The sequence below is a fragment of the Amblyraja radiata genome, chromosome 1 (genome assembly GCF_010909765.2).
Source record: "Amblyraja radiata isolate CabotCenter1 chromosome 1, sAmbRad1.1.pri, whole genome shotgun sequence".
Taxonomy (NCBI): Eukaryota; Metazoa; Chordata; class Chondrichthyes; order Rajiformes; family Rajidae; genus Amblyraja; species Amblyraja radiata.
This window is the reverse complement of record NC_045956.1, coordinates 35,143,422-35,158,357: the sequence shown is the minus strand read 5'-3', so window position 1 is coordinate 35,158,357 and position 14,936 is coordinate 35,143,422. Positions and strand designations below refer to the sequence as shown.

Below are 14,936 nucleotides of genomic sequence, written 5' to 3'. Positions count from 1 at the left end.
TAATTCCCTGTTTTCTCTCTCGCTCCTTTCTTGAAAAGTGGGATAACATTAGCTATCCTCCAATCCACAGGAACGGATCCTGAATCTATTGAACATTGGAAAATGATCACCAATGCGTCCACTATTTCTAGAGCCACCTCCCTGAGGACCCTGGGATGCAGACCATCAGGCCCCGGGGATTTATCATCCTTCTGTCCATTAGCCTGCCCAATACTATTTCTCGCCTAATGAAAATTTCTTTAATTTCCTCTACCCCCTTAGATCCTCTGTCCTCCAGTACTTCTGGGAGATTGTTTGTGTTTTCCTTAGTGACAACAGATCCGAAGTACCTGTTCAACTCTTCTGCCATTTCCTTGTTCCCCATAATAATTTCACCCGTGTCTGCCTTCAAGGGACCCACATTTAACTTTGCTACTCTTTTTCCCTTAACATATCCAAAGAAGCTTATACTGTCCTTATTTATATTCCTGGCCAGCTTCCCTTTGTACTTCATCTTTTCAGCCCGTATTGCCCGTTTTGTTTCCTTCTGTTGTCCAATGAAAGTTTCCCAATCCTCTGGCTTCCGGCCACTCTTTGCTGTGTTATACATCTTTTCTTTTAGTTTTATTCTATCTCTAACTTCTCTTATCGGCCATGGTTGCCTCCTACTCCCCTTAGAATCTTTCTTCCTTGTAGGTTTTCCTTGTAACTTGTAGGTGAACTCTGATGGAAATGAACTTGAGTTGTACACCATTTATGCAACCAACATCGATAAGCCTACAACCAGCCAAGGCAAGGACTTTCGAACTGAACTATTGATTAATGAAGTCAATCGATATGTGTATTGACCTGGCAGCAGATTGTTCGGTCATGACCAGAGACCTGTACGAAACAAAGTTCCCACAGATACCATTGTTTGAGAGTAAGGTCAAGCTGAGAACCTAATCGGGCGAAGTTTTGGAGACGTGGCCAAATTAACTGTAAAGTTCAGCGTAATGGTCAGTCAGTAACACTGTCCATCATAGTGGCCAGCTACAGAAATAACCCAACCCTCCTTGGAAAGGATTGGCTGAGTAGAATAGAATTAGACTGGAAGAACATTTTCAGCGTCGATTTGTCCGAATCACGTCTTGAAAACGTCATAAGCAAACATTTTTGGTGACAGTTACACGGGAATAACTGGGTACTCTGCACACATTCGACTTAAGCAAGATGTGAGACCTGTGTATTGTCGACCAAGACCTGTACCGTTTGAACTAAAGCAACAAGTGGAGGTAGAACTCGACAGGTTAGAGCGGAATGGAGTACTCGTGAAGACAGACCAGAGTAACTGTGCAACGGCAATTGTGGCCGTACCAAATGCCGACAAAACTGTTCGACTATGTGGTGACTACGAAGTCACAATCAACCAACCCGTTGATGACGAGCAATATCTGTTACCAACCTCGCAAAATCTGTATGCAGAACTTAGAGTCTTCACTAAACTAGATTACTCTCGCGCTTACGCCCAACTCAATGTCGACAAGGAAAGTCAGCAGTACTTGACTATCAACCCACATAAGGGCTTGTATTCATATACAAAGCTGCCCTATGGTGTGAAATCCTCCCCGAAAATCTTTCAAACTGTCATGGACAAAATGTTACAAGGCATTCCGCACTGTGTGTGCAGCCAGGATGACCTACTGATATTCACAGAGGGCGTGGTAGAACATCTGGAAATCCTTGAGCAAGTTCTCACACGACTGAACTGCCACAATGTCAAACTGCGATATTTATGCAGTCAGAGGTGGTCTATCTTGGACTCAAAGTAGATGCCAACGGACTTTGCCCTCAGGCAAAGTGAAGGCAAAAGTTGAAACAATAGTGAATGCTTCAAAACCCAACAATGTGTCAGAGCTACGATCATTCCTGGGGATGGTGCAGTTCTATTTTTTAATTTTATTTTTATTGGAAACAATTGTACAAAAAAGAATGACTTAACAGTTCTCAACTCTAGCTCAGCTTCAATTTTAACATTTTACAAACAGAATATTAAATTGAAATAAGAAAAAAGAGAAAGATGAAAAGCAGGAGAAAGAAGAGGAGTCGACCCACCCATGCGCCCGCTCGCCCAGCCTTACAATCAGTTTTGAGTTTGCGTTCAACCATTGTATTGTTCAAGAAATTCAATAAAATGAGACCATGTTTTTAAGAATTGATCCGGTTTGTCAGTCAAGTCAAACCTAATTTTTTTCTAGATTTAGTGTCTCTGTCATTTCCGTAATCCACATCCTCACTGAGGGGACTGTTGTCTTTTTCCAAAATTTAAGTATAAGTTTTTTTGCTGATATTAGACCATATCAAGAAAGCGTCTTTGAAATACCGTTAGTTTGACGCATGCCTCTGATATTCCCAGCATTGTCAGTTTTGGGTCTGGTTCTAGTGGAATTTTCAGTGTTTTAGAGGTAACGTTAAAGTCTTCTGTCCAAAAAAAATCTATTTTTGTGGCTTCATGAGAATGACATTTGTCACAAAGGGGGGAAACACAGGGGAAAATCTTGCTCTATTTGGTCTTTGAGTAATATAGCCTGTGCAGCACTTTAAACTATATCAGGCAGTGTCTGATTGAGGGGGGATCTTATGGAAACTTACAAAATTCTTAAGGGGTTGGACAGGCTAGATGCAGGAAGATTGTTCCCGATGTTGGGGAAGTCCAGGACAAGGGGTCGCATTTTAAGGATAATGGGGAAATCCTTTAGGAAACCCTTTAGAAAAACTTTTTTCACACAAAGAGTGGTGAATCTCTGGAACTCTCTGCCACAGAAGGTGGTTGAGGCCAGTTCATTGACTATATTTAAGAGGGATGTGGCCCTTGTGGCTAAAGGAATCGGGGTATGGAGAGAAGGCAGGTACAGGATACTGAGTTGGATGATCAGCCATGTTCATATTGAATGACGGTGCAGGCTCGAAGGGCCGAATGGCCTACTCCTGCACCTATTTTCTATGTTTCTATGTCTGGCATTTAAAGAGCAATGATGTATGTATTGTCGGCTTTCGTCACATATATCCTTGGAGATGTGTTGACCCATCTCATCCTCCCATGAACGCCTATAAATCTCGAATGGAGTGTCAATGTTTTGGAGGGCATTGTAAATGTGGGATATCAACTTCTCTGTATCTGCATGTCTATTCAAACATTCATCGAGTATGTCTGGACCTACAGAGGAGCAGTCTTGTATGTATGTTCTCACGTAATCCCTAACTTGGAGGTATCTGAAAAAGTTATTGGTGTTCCAATCGTATTTCTCCTGTAATTCTTGAAAGGAGGAAAGAGTCCCCTTCTGATAAAGGTCTCCCACAGTATTGATTCCCTGATTCTTCCATTGAACAAATACCACATCTAGAGTAGAAGGTTTAAAACATGGATTATTTGCAATGGGAAGAAGGAGAGACATGTTTCTCAGTTTGAGACTGAGTTTCAACTGTTTCCAGATACGGAAAGTACTGTGTATGATCGGGTTATGCTCACACCAACAGGCAAACTGACTTATTCAGGGATATTGGAGACAGGACAATCAAGCCTATACAGAAAGGCAAGCAATCTTCCCTTTCCATATTTAGCCCGTCTGCCTGTTGATATGAATCATCCAGCCAGAAAATTATAGTTTTAATATTGGTTGCCCAATAGTAAAAGAGGAAGGTACACAAAATTGCTGGAGGAACTCAGCGGGTGCAGCAGCATCTATGGAGCGAAGGAAATAGGCGATGTTTCGGGCCGAAACCCTTCTTCAGACTCGAGGAAGTTGGGTAAGGCGTCCTCTATTCTCTTTGGATTTGCACAGATGTCTTTTGTGTATTCGGTGGCTTTTATAGTCCCAGATGAAATTAGTGGCAATGGAATCAATTTTTTTGAAAAAACTTTTGGGAAGATATATTGACTGGAATAAGTATAAATGTTGCGGGAGAAAGATCATCTTTACGGCATTTAGTCTACCGAGAAGAGAAATAGGCAGTGTTTTCCAAAATTGAATATACGTGTGGAGTTTAGTAATTAATGGTGTGAAAATAGTTTTAAACAAAAGGGAATATTTTCTGGTAACATAAACTCCAAGGTATCTGAATTTTTCAGTAACGATTCTAAAGGGAAACTGTTGGAGCTGGGTGACATCTTGTTCTTTTATTGGCATAATTTCACTTATGTTCCAATTGATTCTATAGCCAGAAAAGGAACTGAATTGTTCTATAGTAGTTTATTAGAAACATGTTTAGTATCGTATCCATATATGCCTGGATGGAACCTGATACTCTCGACAAGAGGTTCTATGGCTAATGCAAATAGCATCGGGGAGAGAGCGCATCCTTGTCTATTGCCCCTGAATAAATGAAATTTAGGTGAAAGCATTTGGTTTGTTAGTAGTTGAGTAGTGGTTGTGAACGATTGCAGCAGGATCTGGATCGATTGGCCAGGTGGGCGGAGGAATGGTTGATGGAATTTAATAGAGAAGTGTGAGGTGTTGCATTTTGGGATGTCGAACGAGGGCAGGACCTACACAGTAAATGGTAGACCTCTGGGTAGTGTTGTAGAGCAGAGGGATCAAGGAGGACAGGTGCATGGTTCCTTGAAGGTCGAGTCGCAGGTAGATAAGGTGATCAAAAAGGCTTTTGGCACTTTGGCCTTCATCAGTCAGAGTATTGAGTATAGAAGTTGGGAGGTCATGTTGCAGTTGTATAAGACGTTGGTGAGACTGCATTTAGAATATTTTGTTCAGTTCTGGGCTCCATGTTATAGGAAAGATATTGTCAAGCTTGAAAGGGTTCAGAAAAGATTTACGAGGATGTTGCCAGGACTAGAAGATGTGAGCTATAGGGATAGGTTCAAGGTGAAGGGGAAAATATTTAATAGGAATCCGATGGGTAACTTTTTCAAACAAAAGGTGGTGGGTGCATGGAACAAGCTGCCAGAGGAGGTAGTTTAGGCTGGGACTATCCCGCCATTTAAGAAACAGTTGGACAGGTTTGGAGGGATAAGGACCAAGTGTAAGCAAGTGGAACTAGTGTAGCTGGGACATTGTTGGCCGGTGTGGGCGTGTTGGGCAGAACGGCCTGTTTCCACACTGTGTCACTCTATGGCCTGTTTCCATGCAATTGACTATGTCTGTATTTTGACTCTACCCGACAGTAACCTTTACTCTGAGATCATTAATAAACTCTTAATCATTGTGAAGTAAAATGTCTTAAACAGCTGTTCCCTTCCCTCCTTAACATGCTGATTTGGGAAGCTTTCTCTGATACTGTGCATGAAACCATCCTCTTCACTTTACTGCTCAGTTTGTTCCTCCTGTGTGATCTGCAAAATGTGTGCAAATGCCAGATTTAATTTCAGATGGTGTATTTATTTTCCACTTGATTTTTTGTATTTATGCTAATGCTGGATTCTCTCTGTAGGATATAAATGATGAGGAAATTGATGCCGAACTGGCAATAATCCATGCCCAGATGGCCTATGTTATGCAACTCCAAGGCCGGAATGATGATGCTGTGCAACTTTATAATCAAGTGATCAAACTGAAGTAAGAAATAAAAGATTTGCTAATCAGCCATGTGAAAGATAACCATTTTGGGGTCTCATTTTTGTTTTCTTCCATTGTTGCAGGCCCTCGGATGTTGGACTCCTTGCTGTGACTGCCAATAATATCATCACACTCAACAAGGTACCTTGCACTTTTCTGAATTAATATCTCTACTATTTATTTCATTCCCCTTACATGTTTTTCCTCTACATGCTCAATTTTTGTAAGGTGTCCTTGAGACTCTTGAAAGGCGCCCATAAATAAAATTTATTATTATTATTATGAGCTGTTCTTTCACCCACTTGCTGGTCCCAAATTTGCTGAGGTTTATTAGTCTTTTTTCAATTTGAGTTATGGAATGCACGACTGCAGAGTTCTGCCAATCATCATTTCATTTTCATTTGAGACATGCTCAAATCTCATCAAAGCAAATCAAATCATAGCTGTTGCTGCCAGATTTATCAAAACTGCGACCTGGTTTTGAAATGATTTCTGAAGCCCATCAGTGAACTCCAGAGGGTAGCACCCGCACAGTGTGAAATTACCTGGTGGAATTGAATTGAATTGAATACCTTTATTGTCATTCAGACCTTACGGTCTGAACGAAATTTCGTGCCTGCAGTCATACATACAATCATACAATAATAAACAACAATAAACACAAATTAACATCCACCACAGTGTATCCTCCAAGCACCTCCTCACTGTGGTGGAGGCAAAAATCTTAGGGTTACTGTCTCTTCCCTCCTCTTCTCCCTCTGCGCTCATGGTGGTAATTGCCCTCGGCCAGCTCTGCTGAAGGAGGACGCAGTGGTGAGCACTGTGACAGCCTGGACAAGAATGAGAGTGTGGGCATGGTCACAGTTCCCACGGAGCCGGGCGTCAACAGATTCAGCAGTCCTGATGCTGATCTGAGGGAAAGGCAGAGCTGAATGCTACAGTGCAGGGGTGAGGGTCGTATAGAGGGGGAGGGACTGGCCGTGTCCATTTTCAGATGAGACATAAACTGAGGCCCCACACGTGTTCTTGGGCATAAACCACCTACCCATTTTGTGCTTTAAAATAGTAATTTTGTTCAGAGTTTGTATATTTTCTGGTACATGCTTCGATTAGTTCAAAAAGTCACGCAAAAGTTGTGATGATTACTTAAATCTTATCAAGGCTTTTTAAAATTGTTTAACAGACTTTTTCAATCGATTATAGAGTTTTCTGAGATCTACCTGTTTCTAACAGGTTGCCATGTCAACTTTTAAGCAGCAATGAGTTCATCTAATTTCAATGTTGAAGTAAGAAATAAGATTTGTGCTTTATAAAGGACGTCAGATCTGATTTTTTTTTTTTTTTTTGTGAAAAGTAGTTTGGACCTTCTTATAATCTCCATTTCCCATACTCCTTTAATAATTTCATGCTTTTTAGAAGGGTAACGTGGTAAAACGACAGGTCAAAGCAGACAAACCTTGTCACCTTTCTCTCTGCCGACAATGAATCATTCTACATTTCCTTATCATCTGCTTTGATCTGTTGTTTTCACACCTTACCCTTTCATATTCTCTAGACTCCCTTTCCCTTGACTCAGTGTGAAGGGTCTCGACACGTAAGTCACCCATTCCTTCTATCCAGAGATGCTGTCTGTCCCGCTGAGTTACTCCAGCATTTTGTGTCTATCTTTGGTGTGAACCAGCATTTGCAGTTCCTTCCTACACATTTACAATACGATACAATAAACCTTAAAAATCCCCAGAGGGAAATTGATCTGCCAACAGTCACACACACATCAAGGTACACAAAAACTTGAAATTAAAAGTGGTAAAAATAAATAAAAAGACAAGAGACTGTTGGCTGGCTGCCGTGTACACATCGCCTAAACCAGAACGAACGAACAAACGCAGACATCCCCTGGGCAAAGGATCCTGAATTAGAGTGCTCCCCTCCCTCCCCCTCACCGGTTTCCCCTTTGTTCTCCCACCATCCCTCACTGCGGCCCCCCCCATGCCGGATCCTCCATTGTTCTTCACAGTGGTCCCCCACACCATGTCCCCATTGTCTTCCTCGCACTGCCCCCTCACTTTCCACCACCACCGAAGTTCCCGTTGCAGCCGAGGACCCAGCCGCCAGCAAGGCTGCCGCCAAGGTTCCTGCTGAGGCCCCAACACCGCCCAGGCTCCCATTGCCATCGAGGCTCAAGCTGCCGCCGCTGAGGCTCCTTCGGCACAGGCAAGCCTCGCAGGCCCCTGGGCTACCTGTGGAGAGAGTCTGGTTTGCCGGGGAGGTTGTTCGGCAGGTGGATCAGCCCCGCGTGGCTCCCCAGGACACTCCCGCCGTTATAATTTTATGTTGGTCCTGAAAGCTTCTAACGCAAGTCTCAAATTGTTTCCTGCAGGACCAAAATGTGTTTGATTCAAAGAAAAAAGTGAAACTGACCAATGCAGAAGGAGTGGAGCATAAACTCACCCACCGACAGCTACAGGCTATAGAAGTCAACAAAGCTTTGTTAGCCATGCATACAAACCAGGTAAGGTGTAAATGCATCGCAAATCTTCATAGCATCTCGTTAATTCTATGGTACACTGGGACACAGAATTAAAGTATCAGGAGACTGAAACTGCTGGGTCATCGGTTTCAACAATGCGGTATTGACAGTCCTCTCCGAAACCTGTCATCTATCTGCTTTTGTTCCTGAAACCATGTGCCTCCAGTAAACCAAGCCAAAATGCGTAGATTTGCAATTTGCTCTGGACGCCACAGGTCTTGCCTTTTGGACAAATCACTCATGTACAATTTTGTCATTAGCCTGACCTAAATCCATGTTTACGACATCTACCAAACAACTTGGCAGCACTCTAGGATCACGTGTTCAAAATATTAAATTTGTCAGACAGAATCTCAGCTTCACAAAGCCATACTTCTCCTTGATTAATCCATGCTTCAAATGCTGATTAATTTGCCCCTCAGAATATTTTGCACCAGTATCCCTGCCACTGAGGTTTGATCGCAAATCTGTTGTTACCTGGCATAATGTTGCTGCCCTTGTTGAATAATAGTACCTTACCTGTCGTTGCCCCAGTCATCAAGTGCTTCTGTGACTAGTGTAGATCACTCAACACTAAAGATATGAATATTTCTAGCAGTCTCATCCTCGCCTCCCGTAGCTCAATACATCTACATTTGTATTGTTCTAGGATTCCACTGTCCCCTTCCTGAATTGTTCAACTTTAATGTCCTCTGTAGCAAATACAGATGAGAAATATTCATTTCAGACCTCACTTGCACTCTTTGGTTTCACAGATCAATAATACTATACTTAAAAACAATCAAGCCAAACTCACCTACAATAGGTAGAGAGAAGGCCGAGATACTGAGTGCAAAATATAGTTAGTATTGTAGCTCATCAGTTCCATAGACACAGTCTAATGTGCTCAATGGGGGTAGAGGTGCAGTACCCTATTTGCTGTAATGGAGACAATGAGATCAAGAAAGGGGTTGGAGGTGTCGGAGATGGTCCAAGTGATTTTGACTGCAGGATGGAAATGAGTAGTGAAGTTAATGAAGTCCATGAGTTCAGCATAGGTCCTGGAGGTTACCCCGATACAGTCGGCAATGTCGCGGAGATAGAGTTCGGGGATAGGGATTGTTTGACGAACCCTACAAAGAGGCAGGCATAGCTGGGGACCCTACGAATGCCCATTTGGAGGACGCGGGAGGAGTCGAAGAAGTTGTTGAGAGTGAGGACCAACTCCGCTAGGCGGAGGAGAGTGTTCATAGAGGGACATTGGCTGGTTTTGTGGTTGAAGATGAAACTGAGGGTTTAGAGGCCTTCCTGGCGGGGGATGGAGGTGTAGATTGACTGAACATCCATAGTAAAGATGAGGGAATAAGCCCCGTGAAAATGGAGGTCATTAGAGAGAAGAAGAGCGTGTGAAGTGTCTTGAACAAACTAAACTTGTCTTGACCAAGGTCATGGAAATTCAATCCCTGAGGCCTGACCAAGTAGATCCTTGGACGTTGTGGGAAGCAAGGAACACAATTGTTGGGTCCCTGGCAGAGAATTTTGTATCTTCCTTAGCCATGGGTGAGGTACTGGAAGATTGTAAGGTGTCTAATGTGATACCTTAAGAAAGTTTGCGAGGACAAGCCAAGGAACTATATGCTGGTGACCCTAACATCAGTACTTGGAAAGTTATTGGACGAGATTCTGGGAGACGGGGTCTATCGGATTTTGTAAAGGCAAGATCTGATTACAGATCATGGCTTTGTGCATGTAAGAGGATTGAGGAAGGCATGGCAGTTGTCTACATATGTTTAGCAAGGCTTTTGACAAGGTCCTGTATGCTAGGCTAGTCCAGGTCAGATATTATGGGACCATAGGGCGGACACGGTGGCGCAGCAGTAGAGTTGCTGCCTTACAGCAAATGCCGGAGACCCGGGTTCAATCCTGACTACAGGTGTTGCCTGTACGGAGTTTGTACGTTCTCCCCATGACCTGCGTGGGGTTTCTCCGAGATCTTCAGTTTCCTCCCACACTCCAAAGACATACAGGTTGTGTGTAGGTTAATTGGCTTGGTAAATGTAAAAATTGTCCCTAGTGGGTTTAGGATGGTGTTAATGTGCGGGGATCGCTGGTCGGTGTGGACCCGGTGGGCTGAAAGGGCCATGATCAGCCATGATCACAATGAATGGTGCTGGCTCGAAGGGCCGAATGGCCTCCTCCTGCACCTATTTTCTATGTTTCCATGCTGTATCTCTAAAATTAAAGCAGAGTGAGCTTGCCAATCGGACACAAATTGGCTTGGTGTGGAGGTGAAGACTTTGTTCATGTTGGAGATCTGTGACCAGCGGTGTGCCGTAGGGATCAGTTCTGGGTTCCCTGGTGTTTGTCATGTAACTTGGTTGAGAATGCTTGGGCAACATGGTGGGTCAGCAGTAGAGTTGCTGCATTCTGAAACATTAGCTTATTCTAGATGAATTTGGACAGGGAGCAAATATCCATAACTTAAGGAAGAATTTGTTTTAAGTAATTTGCCACTACTACAAAATCAATCAATTAATTTTGACGTTCCCTGGTCTACTCTTCTATAAACTTGTTAGTGCTCGATCAAGTCTACAATCATTTTATTTGCATGGCGTCACGTACAATCATTTTATTTGCATGGTGTCATGTACAGCAGGGAAGCAGACCCTTCGGCCCACCTCGTTCATGCCGACCATGTTAACATTGGATAGGACCCGGAATAGAACAGTGTTTAAAAGTTTTGATATTATATCTCTCATATTTCTAGGATAAATTGTTCTAAATAAATACGCCGGCTTAATTTGTACGCAGGCTGACCAGTGTCGAAAGCTGACATCAAGTTTGCAGAAACAGGATCCAATGACACCACTTCCAGTGTTAATTCAGGCTGCACAAATGTGTCGAGAGAAACAGCACACCAAGGCAATCGAGCTACTGGAGGTAAGCCTGGCTGGGAAATATCACAGATTGTAGTTAAATTTGATATATGCTGGCTTCATTAAGAGCCAAGCCAATAGTGTTTAATTGTCACATGTACAGGGAATGACATTCTTACTTGCTGCAGCTTTACATGCCAATTAATGCAATAACACAAATAAATATATAATAATTAATAGTACATTAAATGAACAATATCAGTTCTTCAAATGTGATAAACTGATATATGCACAACCCTCTGGCAAGGTAGACACAAAATGCTGAAGTAACTCAGCGGGACAGGCAGCATCTCTGGAGAGAAGGAATGCTGATGTTTCGGTTTTCAATATGAAGAAGGGTCTCAACCCAAAAGGGTCTCAACCCATTCCTTCTCTCCAGAGATGCTGCCTGTCCTGCTGAGTTACTCCAGCATTTTGTGTCTACCTTTGATTTAAACCAGCATCTGCAGTTCTTTCCTACACAACCCTCTGGCAAGGCAGGGCCAGCCAGCAAGAAACACGGACAGGAAACACAATAGAATGTTGCCGTAAAGAAATCAATGCTGAAGGGCTCAAGGAGCCTACGGAGATTACCTCACTTCATTCATCACAATAAAAGAATAGTTGAATCAATAAGTTACGATAAAATGTTATTCATCCCCAGAGGGAAATTGGTCTGCCAATAGTCAACACACACTACAAGGTACACGAAAACTTGAAATTAAAATTGAATTAAAAGTGAGGGGGAAAAAAAGAAAAGACGTGTGCTCAGCGCCTTCACCGAAACAAATGAACAAACGAACGAAGACTTATACCCCTGGACAGAGGATTCTAAAACTAGAGTGCCCCCCTCTCACACGCCGGGTCCCCCTTGGTTCTCCCACTGCCCCCCCCCCCCCCCCGCGCCCACGCCGGGCCATTAATTGTTCTTCACGGCGGTCGTCTCAGGCTGGGCCTCGCCGCCTGGCTTCTCCACGATCCCTTGGGAGTCCTGTGGTGCGAGTCGGTGCTACCGGGGCACATTCCGGTCGTCGCCGCTGTTGTTCAATAGACAATAGGTGCAAGAGTAGGCCATTCGGCACTTTGAGCCAGCACCGCCATTCAATGTGATCATGGCTGATCATCCCTAATCAGTACCCCGTTCCTGCCTTCTCCCCATATCCCCTGACTCCGCTATTTTTAAGAGCCCTATCTAGCTCTCTCTTGAAAACATCCAGAAGACCCGTCTCCACCGCCATCTGAGACAGAGAATTCCACAGACTCACCACTCTCTGTGAGGAAAAAGTGTTTCCTCGTCTCCGTTCTAAATGGCTTACTCCTTATTCTTAAACTGTGGCCGGTGGTTCTGGACTCCCCCAACATCAGGGATATGTTTCCTGCATCTAGCGTGTCCAAACCCTTAACAATCTTATATGTTTCAATGAGATTCCCTCTAATCCTTCTAAACTCCAGAGTGTACAAGCCAGGCACGTGTCGTTAGGATAGGGAAGGTAGGCACTGCCTACCCTGACTAAAATTATGAAATGACAATTATTAAATATAAATAGTAAAGGCATGGGAGAATTATGCCTATCTAAGAGTTAGGTAGGCATAATGTTCCGTGCTTTTCATCCGCAGCACTTTCAACACGTGAAGGCCTGTGCAGCCCACGTGCCGCAGTGCTGCTTCAAGCCGTCAATGACAAGCGGGGCTGAAGGCAGCTGAAATTCTGCCTTTGCTGTACTGCGCAGGCGCAGCAGCCTACTGCGCATGCACAGCGCGAGTTTCTTGGCGGGTTTTTCAAATATGGATTGTCATTATTTTAAGAGTATGTTACGAAACAAAGAGAGAAGATTGGAGTTTGTGTACCAATAACGTGGTAAGTTCATTTCTTCGTGCTATATGTTTTTAAATACCATATTTCCCGGGGTGGGGGGAGAGCTCCTTTCACAGCGTTTGAGGACTCAGGCCCAGGGAGGGCAGGAGCGTTGTGAAGGAGGGGATCGGGGTCAGTAACCCACTTGCGACGCTCCAGGCACGGAGCCACCGCATTGTGGCCGGGGAGTGAATTAGCTCGGGTGGCTGCGAGTGGTCGCCGGGACCGGACAGCCCCTTCTGCCGGTCCCCTCACACCTCTGGCAGTACTCCGTCTGAAAACCTCTCTCCTGCTGCTTGCCGGCCTCACTCATGTCAGCCGCTTCCCGCAAATCCTTAAATTCCAACCGCGCGCTCAAGGGACCAATTGAGGTTACTCGGCTCTGGGAATTTAAGGATTTGCGGGAAGCGGCTGGCATGAGTGAGGCCGGCGAGCGGCAGGTGAGAGGTGTTCAGATGGAGAGCACTGCCAGAGGTGAGTGGGCCGGCAGAAGGCGCTGACGTGGCAGCCGGTTCTGCTGTTGGGTCCCGGCGGCCGCTCGCAATCACCCGAGCTGCTTCCCTCCCCGGAAGTGGCGGCCAGTTCTGCTGTCCGTGCCCGGAGCGCTGCGGCAGCGGTCTGACATGATCTCCGACCCCCTCCTTCTCAATACTCCTGCCCTCCCCGCATCTTTAACCCCTGGCACAGACTCTCCACACGCTGTGAAAGGAACTCTTCCTCCAATTGGTCCCTTGAATTAGTATTGTCATTCAATAAGATGACAACTGATTCAACGTCCCGGTATGCTCCCGTTTTTCACACCATCTCTCCACCTGCCTTCATCCTCCATCCCCCACCCATTCAGTAATTACAAAATGAAGGAGATTTAGAAGCCTTGGGAAAATTGAATTGTTACTTATTTTTATTTTTTACAGTGAGAACAATCTTCACATGCGCGGTTTAAGATTTTTTTTTAAAGCCGACTGACTGCCTACCTTGCGTAATTACTCACGGCACGTGCCTGGTACAAGCCCAACTGCTCCATTCTCTCAGCATATGACAGTGCCGCCATACCGGGAATTAACCTTGTAAACCTACACTGCACTCCCTCAATAGCAAGAATGTCCTTCCTCAAATTGGGGGACCAAAACTGCACACAATATTCCAAGTGTGCTCTCACTTGGGCTCTCGCAAAGACCTCTTTGCTCCTATATTCGATTCCTCTTGTTATAAAGGCCAACATGCCATTCGCTTTCTTCACTGCCTGCTGTACCTGCATGCTTACTTTCATAGACTGATGTACAAGGACCCCCAGATCCCGTTGTACTTCCCCTTTTCCCAACTTGACGCCATTAAGATAGTAATCTACCTTCCTGTTTTTGCTACCAAAGTGGATAACCTCACATTTATCCACATTAAACTTCATCTGCCATGCATCTCCCATTCCCCCAACCTGTCCAAGTCGCCCTGCATTCTCATAGCATCCTCCTCACCGTTCACACTGCCACCCAGCTTTGTGTCATCTGCAAATTTGCGAATGTTACTTTGAATCCCTTCATCCAAATCATTGATGTATATTGTAAATAGCTGCGGTCCCTGCACCGAGCCTTGCGGTACCCCACTTGTCACTGCCTGTCATTCTGAAAGGGACCCGTTAATCCCTACTCTTTGTTTCCTGTCTGCCAACCACTTCTCTATCCATGTCAGCACTCTACCCCCAATACCATGTGCCCTAATTTGTCCACTAATCTCCTATGTGGGACTTTATCAAATGCTTTCTGAAAGTCCAGGTACACTACATCCACTGGCTCTCCCTTGTCCATTTTCCTAGTTACATCTTCAAAAAATTCCAGAAGATTAGTCAAGCATGATTTCCCCTTTGTAAATCCATGCTGACTCGGACCGATCCTGTTACTGCTATCCAAATGTTCAACTATCTCATCTTTTATAATTTACTCCAGCATCTTCCCCGCCACTGATGTCAGGCTAACTGGTCTATAATTCCCTGTTTTCTCTCTACTGCCTTTCCTACTAGCTACCCTCCAACCCACAGGAACTGATCCTGAGTCTATAGAACATTGGAAAATTATCACCAATGCATCCACGATTTCTAGAGCCACTTCCTTAAGTAACCTGGAATGCAGACCATC

At 44.4% G+C, this 14,936-nt stretch overlaps 1 protein-coding gene across 1 annotated transcript in view; it reads left to right on the top strand.

Moving 5' to 3' along the window:
- srp72 (signal recognition particle 72) overlaps positions 1-14,936 on the top strand; it is a 60,938-nt gene that overhangs the window by 14,399 nt on the left and 31,603 nt on the right. Inside the window, exons 7-10 of the mRNA XM_033020446.1 lie at positions 5,404-5,528; positions 5,612-5,669; positions 7,909-8,040; positions 10,849-10,977. Coding sequence (XP_032876337.1) covers positions 5,404-5,528; positions 5,612-5,669; positions 7,909-8,040; positions 10,849-10,977 — 444 coding nt within the window. The remainder of the gene's footprint in view (positions 1-5,403; positions 5,529-5,611; positions 5,670-7,908; positions 8,041-10,848; positions 10,978-14,936) is intronic.